At 41.8% G+C, this 15,477-nt stretch overlaps 1 protein-coding gene across 1 annotated transcript; it reads left to right on the top strand.

The window, feature by feature from the left end:
• The first annotated feature begins 56 nt into the window (after positions 1-56).
• asrgl1 (asparaginase and isoaspartyl peptidase 1) lies at positions 57-12,577 on the top strand. Its single transcript, XM_033979570.2, has 7 exons — positions 57-318; positions 1,609-1,798; positions 2,828-2,970; positions 4,849-5,003; positions 5,355-5,476; positions 10,058-10,168; positions 11,573-12,577. The coding sequence occupies exons 2-7, from the start codon at positions 1,612-1,614 to the stop codon at positions 11,785-11,787; spliced, it is 933 nt and encodes a 310-aa protein (XP_033835461.1). The 5' UTR covers positions 57-318; positions 1,609-1,611; the 3' UTR covers positions 11,788-12,577.
• Positions 12,578-15,477: the final 2,900 nt, after the last annotated feature.

Here is a 15,477-nt window from a genome sequence, read left to right as displayed (position 1 = left end):
ACTCCAGGCTTTTATTTTGGTTTTATTTTGTAGTTTCCTGTGTGTTCCGGAAGTGTGACAAATTTTCGGCACTTTTCGGCGCGGCACCCGTATTATTCCAGGTCTATTCTTATTAACGGAACTACATCCTTCAAGCCGCGCGGGTTTGGGTCATTTCAGGGTTTATTCTACGTTATCTCCACGTTTTAAAACGCGTTGTTTTTCTGCAGCCTGTCATTCATTTACCGGGGACTGTTTCTGTTACCGGGGACTGCTCCAGAAGTAGGTCATTGCGGAGAGCGCGTTCAATCCGGAACCCCACAAGAAACCTGCACGTGGGTGAGGTCTTTACGCATTTGACCTGACTTATCTCACTGCGTCGTAGTTTGGGCTCAGTAAATTACTTTTGTTTTAACATTTAATTTGTGTGATACAACAAAATAGATCCACCAATGATTGCGTACAGTGCGGCTATGTGCAGTAGGCCTTCAGGTGGTTGTTGACTTCGTGTTTATGTCACTGCATGAATCAGTGTAAATAAACATGAGTCCAAAGATAGTGACGAGGGTTACATGAGGATATAACTATATTATATGCCAGGGGATGAGTCGATTTTACATAATATGCTCCCTTTTTAAAAAGAAAGGTAACTAAGGGTTGCATAACTGTATCATACAAAATATGTAAGATACATTTAATCTGAATCCTATTTGAACAATAAAACAATACGTTTTACACTGGTGGATAAGCTGTTTCAGTAGCTAGCAATTTTAGTTATAATAGGCCTAGTAGTACTACTACTGCTGCTACAACTACATGAAGCTGTATTGTTGCACTCGGATCATTATAAACTGCAACTTTTTATCTTCATATGTTTACTGCAAACAGGTTGAAGATTTTGGCAATAAATATGCCTTATATAGGCTTTACCTTTCTATTGAAGGGTCCACCACCTGCTTGTCCCCATAGAGTTGTTATTGTTTATCCTGGAATGTCCTACACTATGACATTAAACTAATCCAATCCATCTTCATACTAATGCCATACTGTGGAGCCTTTAAAACAAAAAAACCAAAAAAATAGTATCCTTATGGAGACAAGCAGGTGGCAGTCCCTCTCCCAGAAAAGTTACATAGTGTGCTTTTAATCTGTGATGTTCATGTAGCCCTGTTTGACCGATGCATTAGATTGACAGGTGTTTATTATCGGCAGGTGTAGTGAAAATTTCAAACCTAATTGTAATACAAAAAACTAGTGTCAGTGCTTAATGCTGCCAGCTCAGATACTTCAGTGATAAATCCTAGTACCGGTACTTTTTTTATATTAACATGTGGCCTTATATCTGTGTAATCCCTCAGTCATCCAGGTAGGCTCCATAGTGGTCCATGGGCGTATACTAGTCTGTATGGTCTTATATTTGTTCTGATACAGCTCAAGATCATTCTAAAGCTACTCAGAAAAGGTTCATTTCTGTCCTGTGAATGTTTTTTTTTTAGTATTGATACCTGCTCAAATGAGTATCTACTGTAATTTTCATACTAGTTTTAGTATATATTAATATCTGATATTCCATACTTTTGACAACTCTTGACAGGTTGAATGATTGACAGGCATACATTTGATTGACAGGTGATGCGTCCCATCGTGGTGGTCCATGGGGGAGCGGGGCACATCCCTTCTGAGCGCGCTCATGGCTCAATGGGTGGAGTCTGTGCCGCAGTGAAGGCGGGCTACAGCCTCCTGACAGCAGGAGGCAGCAGTGTGGATGCAGTAGTGGAGGCAGTGGTCAACATGGAGGACAACCCACACTTCAACGCCGGTGAGAATACGTACACAACAAATTATATTACATTTTAAAGAGGAGGTATTTTACTTCTAGGAAGCATTAATTGTCAACACATAATATTAATCAGTTTCACTTTTGTTTCCGATGCTCGAAGTCACCCCTCCCATTACCCCTCACGTTAAATCACTCCCCCTTCAGAACACTATCACAATACTATCAGTATGCATTTCACTAATGAAACTACTGCAAATCACATCAGGTTTGTGAAGTTGCAGTTTATTGTTTTCTATCATTTATATGATGCAGGCAAAGTCTCAGTCTTGATCCTGTTAGATCTGAGTGCTGCCTTTGATACTGGATCATGGGATCCTCTCACAGAGACTAGAGGACTGGGTGGGCATCACTGATATTGCACTAAACTGGTTTAAGTCTTATCTAGAAAACAAGGAGTACTGTGTTGAAATTGGAAAATGTGTCTCAGATAAAATGTCCCTGACCTGTGGGATGCCCCAGGGGTCAATCCTGGGACCCCTGTTGTTCAATCTCTACATGTTGCCGTTAAGCCAGTTAATACGCAGCAATAATGTGTCCTACCACAACTATGCAGATGACACTCAGATCTATGTCTCACTGGCAGCAGGTGAATATGGGCCAGTGGATTCAGGCTGTGGCTCAGTGTTTACAGCTGGAGGTCAGGTGTGGTTAGGTGCAGTTCTGCTGACTTTCTCTTCTCTGGTTGTGGTCAGACTCTCCCTCTCCCTCTCTAAGGGAGAGTCTGACCTGGTTGTGGTCTCCCTTTCTTCTAGTTGTATTCAGGCTGCAATTCGGTGCTGAAAACTAGGTGTGTCTAGGTGTGGTTACGTACAGTTTTGTTGCCTCTCCCTCTCCCTGTGGTCAAGCTGTGGTTCAGTGCTCACGGCTGGAGGTTAGGCGTGGTTCTGTGTTTTTAGGTATGGTTTTGTTTCCTCTCCCTCTCCTTGTGGTCAAGCTGTGGCTCTGTGCTCATGGCTGAAGGTTAGGTGTGGTTAGGTGCAGTTTTGTTGACTCTGTCTCTATGGTTAGGTTGCGGTTCAGTGCTCACGGCTGGAGGTCAGGTGGAGATGGACGCTTTGGTGATGGATGGGAGGGACCTCTCGTCTGGAGCTGTGTCTGCGGTCTCAAACATCACTAACCCTGTGAAGCTAGCACGCCTGGTCATGGAAAAGGTACAGACACTACACAGTGAGATGGACCTGTTGAAAATTTGGTCAGACTGGTGGTGTCGTGCAGTGTTTTCCCAATCAGGGGTATGGGGACAAGTGCTCCAGTACCAGTGGGCTCTTGGAATGATTTCAGATTTAAAGAAATGTGAAACTGAATAGTGTTTGAATCTGAAATCTTAGCAATATCTTTTACTTGCTAAATAATGTTTCAGTAGGATTATTTTGACAAAAATGTCTTTAAAAGAAGAAAATAGAATAGTTGTTATGGGCTGTAATAGTTAAAAAGCACTGTTACTTGAAATAGGGGATATTCAAGAGTGTGAGGTAACACTTTGAGGGTGCACACGACAAAAAAAAGGTTGGGAACCACTGAGCTTAGCACTTCAGCCTCACAAATAGAAGGTCTATGGTTTGATTCCTGGCCTTCCTGGAGTTTGTGTTCTCCTGGCACTCCGGTTTCCACTATTATGAATTATGAACTCCCACAAAAATGAGATTCCAAATCTTTGGGACTTTCCTGATTAAATAAAAGCAGAAGTGTCTATTTGTCTATGGGCCATTTGCACACAGTGCAGAATGTGGTGAAATTCCTATGTACCTTCCAGCAACATAAAAGAAAACAAACACATACAGTAAATACATTCAATATGTTGAGGACGAGAGAGTTAGGAGTGAGCCTGATTTAACAGTCTTATGGCCTCGAGGTAGAAGCTCCTCCTCATCCTCTCAGATTTAGCCCTGAGAAGATGGTAACGCCTTCCTGATGGCTGCAGTGAGTAGGCCTGTCATGATAATTACTATATTGACTTGTCGTATATATATATGACAAATGCAACAATCATTACTGGGGGTCAATATGTATTATGTGTACTTTTTCTTTGGTAAAGGTTCTTTCTGTCCTCAGTTTTAAACTTAGAATTTGCTATTCTTTTTTCTCAGACAGGACCATTTGTTTATGTGCTTTACAATTTTGGGCTACTTCCTCTAAAGTGTCACGTGATGGTGTAGTGACCTGTCTTGCAGGCTGCTTTACTTGATTTTGCCAGAAAGTAGGGGAAGCTTAGGCCCCTTACTTTCTAATGCCTTTACCAGTTTGCCAGTTTGAAATAAATGAATAAACTTTTACACGATGGAAGTATCTACCATATACTCCAAATGAACAGAACAACTACTCTCAAATCATTAATAAAGCCACTATTCGCCAAAAACAAAATAACCCAGGATGCATACAATCATCTGGTACCCACAGCCACCATCACACCCTGGAAATGTGGCACACCGAAGATACACCAAACGGGTTCCATAGTAGACAGCATAGGATCAGTCACAAACAACCTCTCTAAATCATGTGTTGAAATAATTAATCTACTACTCACAGATCAGCACTGTAAGAACTCAAGGCAACTGGCAGAGGACCTAAAGCACTTCACCATAAAACCAGATGAAAAGCCCATATCCAACAATTAGTATCTTTGTTCACAGTTGAAGCCACACTCAACACTGTTCATAATAGACTCAGTCAGGACAAATCACTCAAGAAAAGAACCAAATTCACAACAGTAAAACAAAAATGAAAAATCTGCCAACTGGACAAAAAGTTGTAGGAGTGAAGATGTTTCGCTGCTCTTCATACTACATTGATGACATTTTGGAAAAAATCACAACCGGCTTCACGCAACAGTAAATAGCATTTTTTGACTTAAAAATACACCACAATGACGACAGAAGCATAAAAATAAAAATATACTGCAAACCCACACACACTGACCAGTATGTAAGTATATGGTAATCTCATTGTATGATTCTCGCACCACCTTAAAAGATCCTAAGTCTAAGCTAAAAACACTGAGTAAAATCCTCCCCTGTTTCTCCTCTCTCCAGACAAGCCATGTGTGTCTGACAGCAGGGGGCGCTGCTGTGTTTGCACGGCAGATGGGAATACAGGAAGTGTCCACTGAGTCCCTGATCACAGAGTACAGCCGCGCCAGGTGGAAGAGGAACCAGGAGCCCGGAGCCAACCCGGTGGAGTGCCAAATGTACCCCCTCTGCATCATCCTCTGCTCCTCTGCTCCATCTGCTCCTCTCCTCCCCTGTATCATCTGTTCCTCTGCTCCTATGAACCTTTCCTCTGCATAATCTCCTGTTACCCTCTTCTCTGCATCATCCTCTGCTCCATATGACCTTCTCCTCTGCATCATCTGGTCCTCTACATTCTCTGGCCCTCTCCTCTGCTCCTCTCCTCTGCATCCTCTACTCAATCTGCTCCTCTCGTATGCATTATCTGCTCCATCTGAACCTCTCCTGTGCATCCTCTGCTCCGTCTGACTCTGCTCTGCTCCTCTGACCCTCTTGTCTTCTCTCGTCTTCTCTCGTGTCTCCTCTTTCAGGGGAAAGATGGGCACAGTTGGGGCAGTGGCGGTAGACTCAGAGGGAAACGTTGCTTGTGCCACTTCCACTGGAGGAATCCTGAACAAGATGGAGGGTCGAGTGGGAGACACGCCATGTATTGGTCTGTAATGCTGCATCTTTACACCTATGTTACATTTACACTGATCTGAAATGCTGGGAATTTACTCTGCCCTGCCCTTGTTTACAGCTAACATCATTGTGGGTTGTTACCTGATTAGAATTTGATTGGCTTGTTGTGGTCTTTGTCCATGGACTGAGAACAGTTTTGAACAGTTTTGCTGGTAGATTAAACAATAAATAAACAATATAAACAATAACCACAACACACAATAATTAGTAGAGTCAACAATTTTAGTGAAAAAATTGATAACAATATTTTATATGGTCCACACAAAAGGGCTCTACATCTCCACCTTTTAAGTGACCTCTATGGGATGAGCATGTGTCTTAGGCCAGTGAAATTCATAGTGATAAAATACACAAAGACAACCCTAAAACATAACTGGTGCAATACTCTATATCACACAGGAAGTCAGTCATAATGGACGGCATTTCTGCCACCACTTTGACAGACGTTTATATCTAATTCTTGGTTTCGATCCAAAAGAGCTTACACTCCACATGCCACATCTAGAGATGTTAATAGTCAATAGTTATCAGTTTTTTTTGGGTTTTCATTACGTTTTTCGTGTAGCACATCATCAAAGATGTCTATATTTCCAGTTTCTCTGACATCTGCTCACGGCCACATGCAAATTTTAGTACAAACTCAAAGCCTAACCAATAGTGACCTGAAATGCACTTGAAAATGCACCTGAAATTCTCCAAAATATCATGGAACCTGGAGATTAATTGTATTTGACATAACATGCAAAAAAGTCACATTCATTATTGTTTGGACTGTGGGAACATAAACATCTACTACATCTCTATTGGACATGCCAAATCTATATACAGAGACAGAAATTACTTTATGCAAAGTTATTGAAAATTTACACAAACATTATTTAGGTCACTTCAATCAAAAAGCAGTCAAGCTATAGTTACACTATAGCTTTATTATGAACGAGGTTGCCGGTTCAAGCCATGGACCCCACTAGTATAATGATAGTTACGTATGTAACTATGGTTCTGTGAAACATGGATTGATGATTATTATGCAGTGTCTTCACACTGGGGGTGTTCTACATGTATGCCTATGATGGAATGTTCAGCAGTTACCATGGTGACACAATGCGCACACTAGCAAACAACATAAAACATATTTTAAGTCTGAAAACTCAAGACAAAATACAAAATGGATTTTAACAACACATTATCAGGAGTCTGATCAATACGAGCATTCATGGTGTTTATGTGACTTTAGGTGACAGAGCTTCAGGCAAAGTGGTGTCTACAGTTAGCATCACATCCCCAAGGAATGTTGATGAAATCAGTTGCAGAGTATCAATAGTCGGTATCATTTTGTCCTTTGATCCAACACTGGTTCCATGAGTTAATGTTTGACTTGAGACTGGACTCTAAACACCACAAGTTTGTCTTTAAGAAAATGGACTCTGGTTTGGCAATACCTATTTTTTGTGTTTCTAGTTTGTTAAGCCTCTAAATCATTATATTTTCACGTACATCCATCCATCCATTTTCTTCCGCTCATCCGGGGCCGGGTCGCGGGGGCAGCAGTCTAAGCAGGGACTCCCAGACTTCCCTCACCCCGGACACGTCCTCCAGCTCCTCCGGTGGGACCCCAAGGCGTTCCCAGGCCAGCCGAGAGACATAGTCCCTCCAGCGTGTCCTGGGTCTTCCCCGGGGCCTCCTCCCGGTGGGACATGCCCAGAACACCTCCCTAGGGAGGCGTCCAGGAGGCATCCTGAGCAGATGCCCGAGCCACCTCAGCTGGTTCCTCTCAACGTGTAGGAGCAGCGGCTCTACTCCGAGCTCCTCCCGTGTGACCGAGCTCCTCACCCTATCCCTAAGGGTGCGCCCGGCCACTCTGCGGAGGAAGCCCATTTCAGCCGCTTGTATCCGCGATCTTGTCCTTTCGGTCATTACCCAAAGCTCATGACCATAGGTGAGGGTAGGAACGTAGATTGACCGGTAAATCGAGAGCTTCGCCTTCCGGCTTAGCTCCTTCTTTACCACAACGGACCGATACAGCGACCGCATCACTGCAGACGCTGCACCGATCCGCCTGTCAATCTCACGCTCCATCCTTCCCTCACTCGTGAACAAGACCCCGAGATACTTGAACTCCTCCACTTGGGGCAGAGACTCACCACCCACCCGGAGAGAGCAAACCACCTTTTTCCGGTCGAGAACCATGGCCTCGGATTTGGAAGAGCTGATTCTCATCCCAGCCGCTTCACACTCGGCTGCAAACCGCCCCAGTGCCTGCTGCAGGTCCTGGCTCGAAGAAGCCATCAGGACAACATCATCCGCAAACAGCAGAGATGAAATCCTGTGGTTCCCAAACCAGGCCCCCTCCGGCCCCTGACTGCGCCTAGAAATTCTGTCCATAAATATAATGAACAGAACCGGTGACAAAGGGCAGCCCTGGCGGAGTCCAACATGCACTGGGAACAGGTCTGACTTACTGCCGGCAATGCGAACACAGCTCCTGCTCCGGTCATACAGGGACCGGACAGCCCTTAGCAAAGAGCCCTGGACCCCATACTCCCAGAGCACCCCCCAAAGGACACCACGAGGGACACGGTCGAATGCCTTCTCCAGATCCACAAAACATATGTGGACTGGTTGGGCATACTCTCATGAGCCCTCGAGGACCCGATGGAGAGTATAGAGCTGGTCCAGTGTTCCACGACCAGGACGAAAACCACACTGCTCTTCCTGAATCCGAGGTTCGACTATCGGTCGGATTCTCCTCTCCAGCACCCTGGAATAGACCTTACCGGGAAGGCTGAGGAGTGTGATTCCCCTGTAATTGGAACACACCCTCCGGTCCCCCTTTTTATACAGAGGGACCACCACCCCGGTCTGCCATTCCACAGGTACTGTCCCCGACCGCCACGCGATGTTGCAGAGACGTGTCAGCCAAGACAGTCCCACAACATCCAGAGACTTGAGGTACTCAGGACGGATCTCATCCACCCCCGGAGCCTTGCCACCGAGGAGCTTGCCAACCACCTCAGTGACTTCAGCCAGGGTGATGGACGAGTCCGCCTCTGGGTCCCCAGTTTCCGCTTCCTCCTCGGAAGACGTGACAGTGGGATTGAGGAGATCCTCAAAGTATTCCTTCCACCGCCCGACAACATCCCCAGTCGAGGTCAGCAGCCCTCCACCTGCACTGTAAACAGTGTTGGTGAAGCACTGCTTTCCCCTCCTGAGGCGTCGGACGGTTTGCCAGAATCTCTTTGAGGCCGTCCGATAGTCCTCCTCCATGGCCTCCCCGAACTCCTCCCAACCCCGAGTTTTTGCCTCTGTGACTGCCCGAGCCGCGGCACGCTTGGCCTGCCGGTACTCATCAGCTGCCTCAGGAGTCCCACGAGCCAACAAGGCTCGATAGGACTCCTTCTTCAGCTTGACGGCATCCCTTACTTCCGGTGTCCACCACCGGGTTCGGGGATTGCCGCCGCGACAAGCACCACAGACCTTACGACCACAGCTACGAGCAGCCGCATCAACAATAGAGGTGGAGAACATGGCCCACTCGGAGTCCATGTCTCCAACCTCCCCCGGGATCAGGGAGAAGCTCTCCCGGAGGCGGGAGTTGAAGACCCCCCTGACAGAGGGCTCCGCCAGACGTTCCCAGCAGACCCTCACAATACGCTTGGGCCTGCCAGGTCTGTCCAGCTTCCTCCTCCGCCAGCGGATCCAACTCACCACCAGGTGGTGATCAGTTGACAGCTCAGCCCCTCTCTTCACCCGAGTGTCCAAGACACGCGGTCGGAGGTCAGATGACACGACAACAAAGTACAGATATAGTAAATGTTCCAGAATTATTTAAGAATTCTCTATCGAAAAATTAGGATGAAACCATCAAAATCACAATTCAAATGGTTGTATTTAGGTAATCACAAAGTCTGAAGTTAGGTAAAATTTAAGATAAGCTCTTGTTTTTACATAAAATGCCCCTGTGCGTCAGATACCCTCCCTACGTGTCAGACACTCTCCCTGTGTTTCCATGGAGTCTTATTCTGTGTAAAAGCTGCTAACCCTGTATTTTAGACCTCTACAAACATGTGGTTCCTCTTCCCATTAAGTAAGTGGGAAGCATTATGCTGACAATATGAAATGATTTGAACATTTCTGTTTCTTGCACCACTAGAATGACCACATGCCACATGAAATAAAAAGTTAGATTTATATAGAAAGTGTATTGTAAAGAAATTAAGACATCTTGGGTGTATTGGCATTCAGGGCTGTAATATGTTGCCCCCTATTGCTATTGCAATCGTGTTACGACTTACCGTTACATGTGTAATTATTCGTATCATTAATTTTTAATTGTCATGTAACGGTGCTCAGTTCATAAGTTCTCTTTCCACCTCTGCTTGTGAGTTCCAAGTAAAAAGCATTAGTCTGCCCTCTAGTGGAACAAAGATCTACTTACATCCCTCAATTTTGTATGTGTTACAGGCTGGATATGTAGGATATGCTGTTCTGCTCAAGTTTTCCTATTTCTTATTGCTTATGGTTAAGTATATTATCTGTACGTTGTGTCCAGGTAGTGGAGGTTATGCAGATAACTCAGTGGGAGCAGTTTCCACCACAGGGCACGGAGAGGCCATCTTGAAAGTGGTCCTGGCCCGACACATTCTCTTCCACATGGAACAAGGTACAACTTAAATATTAATGACAGTCAACCAAAAAATGTTTGTATATGTTACAGACAAAGTTAATAAACAGGCATTCAATAGAATGAAATGACCAGGCAAAGTATGAAATTAATCATTACTCTCAAGTAGAATGCCTAGGCCTAGGCAAAGTAGACAATCTCTGGCAAAGTATAGTCGACCATTTCATGGAATGCAAATAGTATGCAAATACACAAAAGTTCAATTTAATGCTTAGCCTTACTTTAGCTTTTTATGTCAGCATTGCTCTGTTTTCCAAAAATCTTTATATTATCTACACATCATACTGTTTTTCTTGCTTTAGATTTTCTTTAGCCAACACAACCTTCTTCCATTTAAAATGTGATGTCATAGATGGGGGGCAAGAGACAGTTTTTTGACTACACCCTATAGCTCAGTATTTCACAATATTCATTAGATTGCCCCCATTAAATATTATTGGTGTATAAAATAATTGACCTGAAATTCATTACTATGCTACACTTCTCTTTTAGATTACAAAGCAGACTTATTTAGACTATGAGATTTTTAAAAGACCAACTTTATTTGGGTGGTTAAAAGAAGAAAGGCAGGGAGAATGTTTATGGGCTGCCCATGGTAATAAGCTACAAGTGTTAAGAGCATAAGCAAGAGTACAGGAAATCCAAAAACTTTTATTTTCATGCCAAATATCCTATTCAGCCACACATTTTAAATGAGCGTTTTATTGATCCGAGCCAGGAACAAAGTAACTGGCGAGGGGTATTGTTCCTGATCGGTTTCTTATTATTATTACTATATTATTCCCCCAAAATTATGCATTTTTGAGTCCCTCAACATTGTTGAAAAGTTTCACGTGGAGGATCATCCAGCCCGGCAAAACATTTGATAAAATGGATACTCCTTATGGTATCCATGTAAAATGCTAAAAACACTTTAATTTCTTGTTTCTTTGATGACTTCTCAGGGCCACAGGCACTGGCCTAAAGAGCTCAAATTTGAATCACTAATGCGTCCCACAGTGTCCGGTTAGATGCAGAATAGTCTGCACTCAGCAAGTTTTGAAGTTGCATGACCAATCAGGTCCTACATTCAAAACAGGTTATTTCTATTCTGTTTTGTGGAAATTATGTAATTATGTAGTTTTTAGCCCTAGATTAGACCTGGAATAGTCCTTTTATAGATCTGGTTTAGATCTGATGGTACTTGGTATAAAAAGTTTGAGAGTCACTGCACTAGAGCCACTGCCTCCCGACTGTGGCACTTGGTATTGGTCTTGACATGGAGGTTTGGTTGAAAAGGATGGCAGGGCATTTGAAACACAGAGATATAAGAGGATGGAAGGGCATTTGAGACAAAGGATACAGGAGGATGTGAAGGCATCTGACACATTTCTGGTGTTTCAGGTAGGTCTGTGGAGGAGGCGAGCGACCTGGGCCTGTCTCACATGAGGAGTCGGGTCAAGGGTCTGGGAGGGGTCGTCACTGTGGATGCCAAAGGAGAGTGGTCAGCTCGCTTCTCGTCCAATCAGATGGCCTGGGCCGCAGCATGTGACCAGACCCTGCACTGGGGGTTATATAAAGGAGAGCACTTTACCGAGGCGATAGTGCAAACGCTATGAGCACTAATACTACTACTACTACTATTACTAGGCTAATACTCCTGGTACTATAATTCCCATAAAAAAATATGCACAAATCAGGTTGAAAATTGATTTGCCAACAAACATAATAAAAAAAAATGTTATTTTCACAGCAATTTGTTGTTGAGCTGTGATCAAATAACTTTAGCATTTCAATTGTGATTTAACTTTTGAGGCTAAGAGATTTTAGACATTCAAATGTAAATACTTAAAAATTATATGTTTTACTTTTTTAACATCATAGTATTAACTCATACTTTTATAATATTGTTGTTATAATAATTGTTGTTATATATTTGAGATACAATCCTATAGGTTTTTGCCACCTGCTGCCATATTGGTTCTAGTTGCTAATGAGTGTAAACTCCAAAGGAAACATGCATTAACTGACTAAATATCAGGATTAAACCAGTTTTTAAGGAAAATGTCAGCTTTCTTGTGTTAGATTAATAACCCTCTCCTACCATTGAAGTTTGTGGAAAGTCATAAAAACACTTTGATAGAACCAATATGACATTAGTTGGTCAAAACCGGTTGTAGAAAAGGATGATTCGCTGGTATTTCTGTAGGAACCATAATGATAACTGCACTGAGGCACAGACAGGTTGCACCAAATGCACCAAAGTCTTAGAAAGATCAAGTTTACAGGTTTTATTTTGATTTTATTGTGTTTAATTTGTCATTTTAATAAAATTGTACAGAATTTAAGCATTTGATGAGCATAATGTTTGTAATTGAAGTGCTGCAAAAATAAAATTTAAGTTGCAGTAACCTTTGATTGTCACTAGATGGTGTCAAAACAGATCTGAGGGGCCGTATTAGACTAGTGGGAGTTTGTCCGATTGTGGGAAAAAAAGAACTGAACTTTTCTTATTTAAAGCTGCAGTATGTAACTTTCTGGAGGTGGAAAAATAGCTGCATGATTCCATAGAAATAAAAAGTTAAAACCATATGTTGGAACATTCTCCATGTAGGTAGATATGTTATATGCCATACTGTGGAATATCAGCAAAAGTATTTCACACAGACTTTAAGAGTTAGTTAAATGTAGTCAATTATCTTCATAAAGAATTGTGCTGACCACTGGTTTTGTCCCTCATTTGTCCAGCAGAAGTCCTTGGTAGAAAAGGTCCAGGTTGTAAATTGTCCAGTAGATGACCATTAAAATCTTTATCATTTTTAATGCGAGGTGAGGAGTGTATAGAAACCAGAAATTGTACTCAAGAAAAAGTACTCTTAATTTAAAGCAGGCATATTGTGCTTGTGTCTGGTATATAGTTATACTCTGTGACACCCGTGGATCATTATGTTATAATTTGCTGATTTTGAATTATTGATCTAAAACAACTTAATAAAATAAACAATTCCACTGACTTACCCATTAGAAAACTGCAGTGATGAAAACGGGGGTTGATCAGCAATATGACGTCTTGGAAAAAAAGCAATCTCACCAAATACAAGTTCGAGAGCGTAAATGGTGCGGGGAAACAACTATAATATGGCTAAAAGTAGAAAAAAAAAACATTAAAATCGGTGTAAACTGTAAGTAATGAATGTTTTCTGAGCTGACGTTAAGTAACTGGAAAATGTTACATCATTCTGGTGTTTTCAGCATCACATATTGTAGTGTTCTGGTGTAAGGAAACACACCAAAGTTCTTCTGGTTGTTTATTTTCTAAGCACAAGAGCAATGTAGGCCGTAACCCTCACTACAACAAGAGCAAAGCAAGCACAAAACAACAGCAATCTCAATTCAGCAGAGTCAGTCTCCTAACTGTCAATTGAACCTTTGCATCCACTTGTCGGCAGAGAAAACAAGTGTCACATACAAAAACAGTTACAAGAACAACAAAGGGTGTCAACTCTGAACTAAACACAAAATACCAGGTCATTACATTAAAACACAAAGCTTCTGTCACTTGTACTCAAAGTAAGAGTAACCACAACTTTTACTCAAGTAAGAGTACTATTACACTGTGCAGTACATTAATCAAGTAAGAGTACTGTTACACTGTACAATATATCACTCAAGTAGTAGTAAAAGTATGTGGCTTGAAAATAACTCTGAGAATTGTTACTATTAACTTACTTGAGTAAATGCAACTACACTGAAAGTGGCTATATTTCCATACAATTATTATGGAAAGCAGTTGTGTGTAATAATATGATGATAAAATTATGCGATTCCCTCTGTGCATATTTTTTTCACAACACAAATATAACTTTGTCATGTTGATGAAATGTGATCAAATCATGCTGAATGTGCATCTTATGATCATGTAAATTAACCTTTTATGGTTTTATTTGTACATAATTACATCTACGCCAACATGCAACATCAAATGCCCTTAAAAGGTTTTACAGTAAAATAATTACACAAAAACAAAGTTTGTTTTCTGCAGTTCTATATTGTCTTAAATGAATCAAACACAGAAAGTGCAGGGACAGTGACAAACAGCCTGTTTGGAGCTGCACAGTCTGAGACTTACATTGTCTAGCTTGAGTTGTGCACATTTAAATATACTGATAGCACTTATTACTCCCTCATACACAGGCCTGTCACCATATCAACTATACTGATGGAAGCCAGAACAATATATTTTGGGCTCAGTATTTATTGTGTGTATTTGCAAAAGATTTTGCAATTATTATTATTATTATTTTAGTGCAATAAGGTAATATTTGAGCTTTAGAGTAGAATAACTTCTAATCGCTAATTAATGGTTCATTCCGCCATTTATTTGTTGCAGATTATGTCTTTTAATGATACAGTGTGTTTAAAAATGGTTTACTGGGATTATCCTGTGTTGTGTCAGTGACTTAAAGTAGTTTCAATATTATCAAAATTCAAAAATCAGTTCAGGCCTACTAATACAATGCAATTATGGATCTTTTATTTTGTTTAAGTGTCTTTTGGTTTTGACTGGATGTGCAGAAATAAAATACTCACCATGAGATATTCTTGATGGGCATTCAGTAACATGCAAATCCTCCTACTGCCGAACCACCAAACCACCCTGCACAGACAAATGATGATACATTTTCACTAGGAAGTAAACTATGTGTTGTAAAAATAAATAAATAAAATTAAAAAATCTAAAAAAAATTGTTCAAGGGAGGAGCTTCACCAGAAATCATAGCAAAGTCAGGTTTTCACAGCATGATTAAAACTCAAATACTTTTATGTTTGAAATGTAAACATATTGGACAGAGTAAAAGCATCACATGTACTATCTGTGCAAACAAGGTCAAGGAAATAAAATCAGATACTTTAAAAGGCCTAAATCATGGTTTGACCCTGTGACCCCAGATGACGCTTGTTGGTGTTGTGTTTTCTCAAGTAGCCAGATGGTATTCTTCAAAAACATATTACTCAAGCAAAACATAAGTAATCCTTTCCCTCTGGCGTCTATGGTTTGTCCTGGTCTCTCTTAGGATCAGTTCACTTCAGTATTTTGCTGCTGCCTGAAGGTGAGTGGGGTCATTGTGGTGTTGTCAGAGTAAACAGACTTTTATTTGCCACTAAACAAAATGAAAATCCAAAAATACAGGCTGCAGCGGGACTGCGGGGGAGACTGGGAGTGACTGCAATTCAGTGTTTTTGGAGGAGTAGAGGTTAGGGGGAAGTATTTGAGGTAAAGGCAAAGATTACATGTGGAAAAGTTGTTA

Source organism: Periophthalmus magnuspinnatus, chromosome 15 (genome assembly GCF_009829125.3).
Source record: "Periophthalmus magnuspinnatus isolate fPerMag1 chromosome 15, fPerMag1.2.pri, whole genome shotgun sequence".
In the NCBI taxonomy this organism is placed as follows: Eukaryota; Metazoa; Chordata; class Actinopteri; order Gobiiformes; family Gobiidae; genus Periophthalmus; species Periophthalmus magnuspinnatus.
The sequence above is the reverse complement of the archived record's forward strand: the minus strand, read 5'-3'. Positions and strand labels throughout refer to the sequence as shown.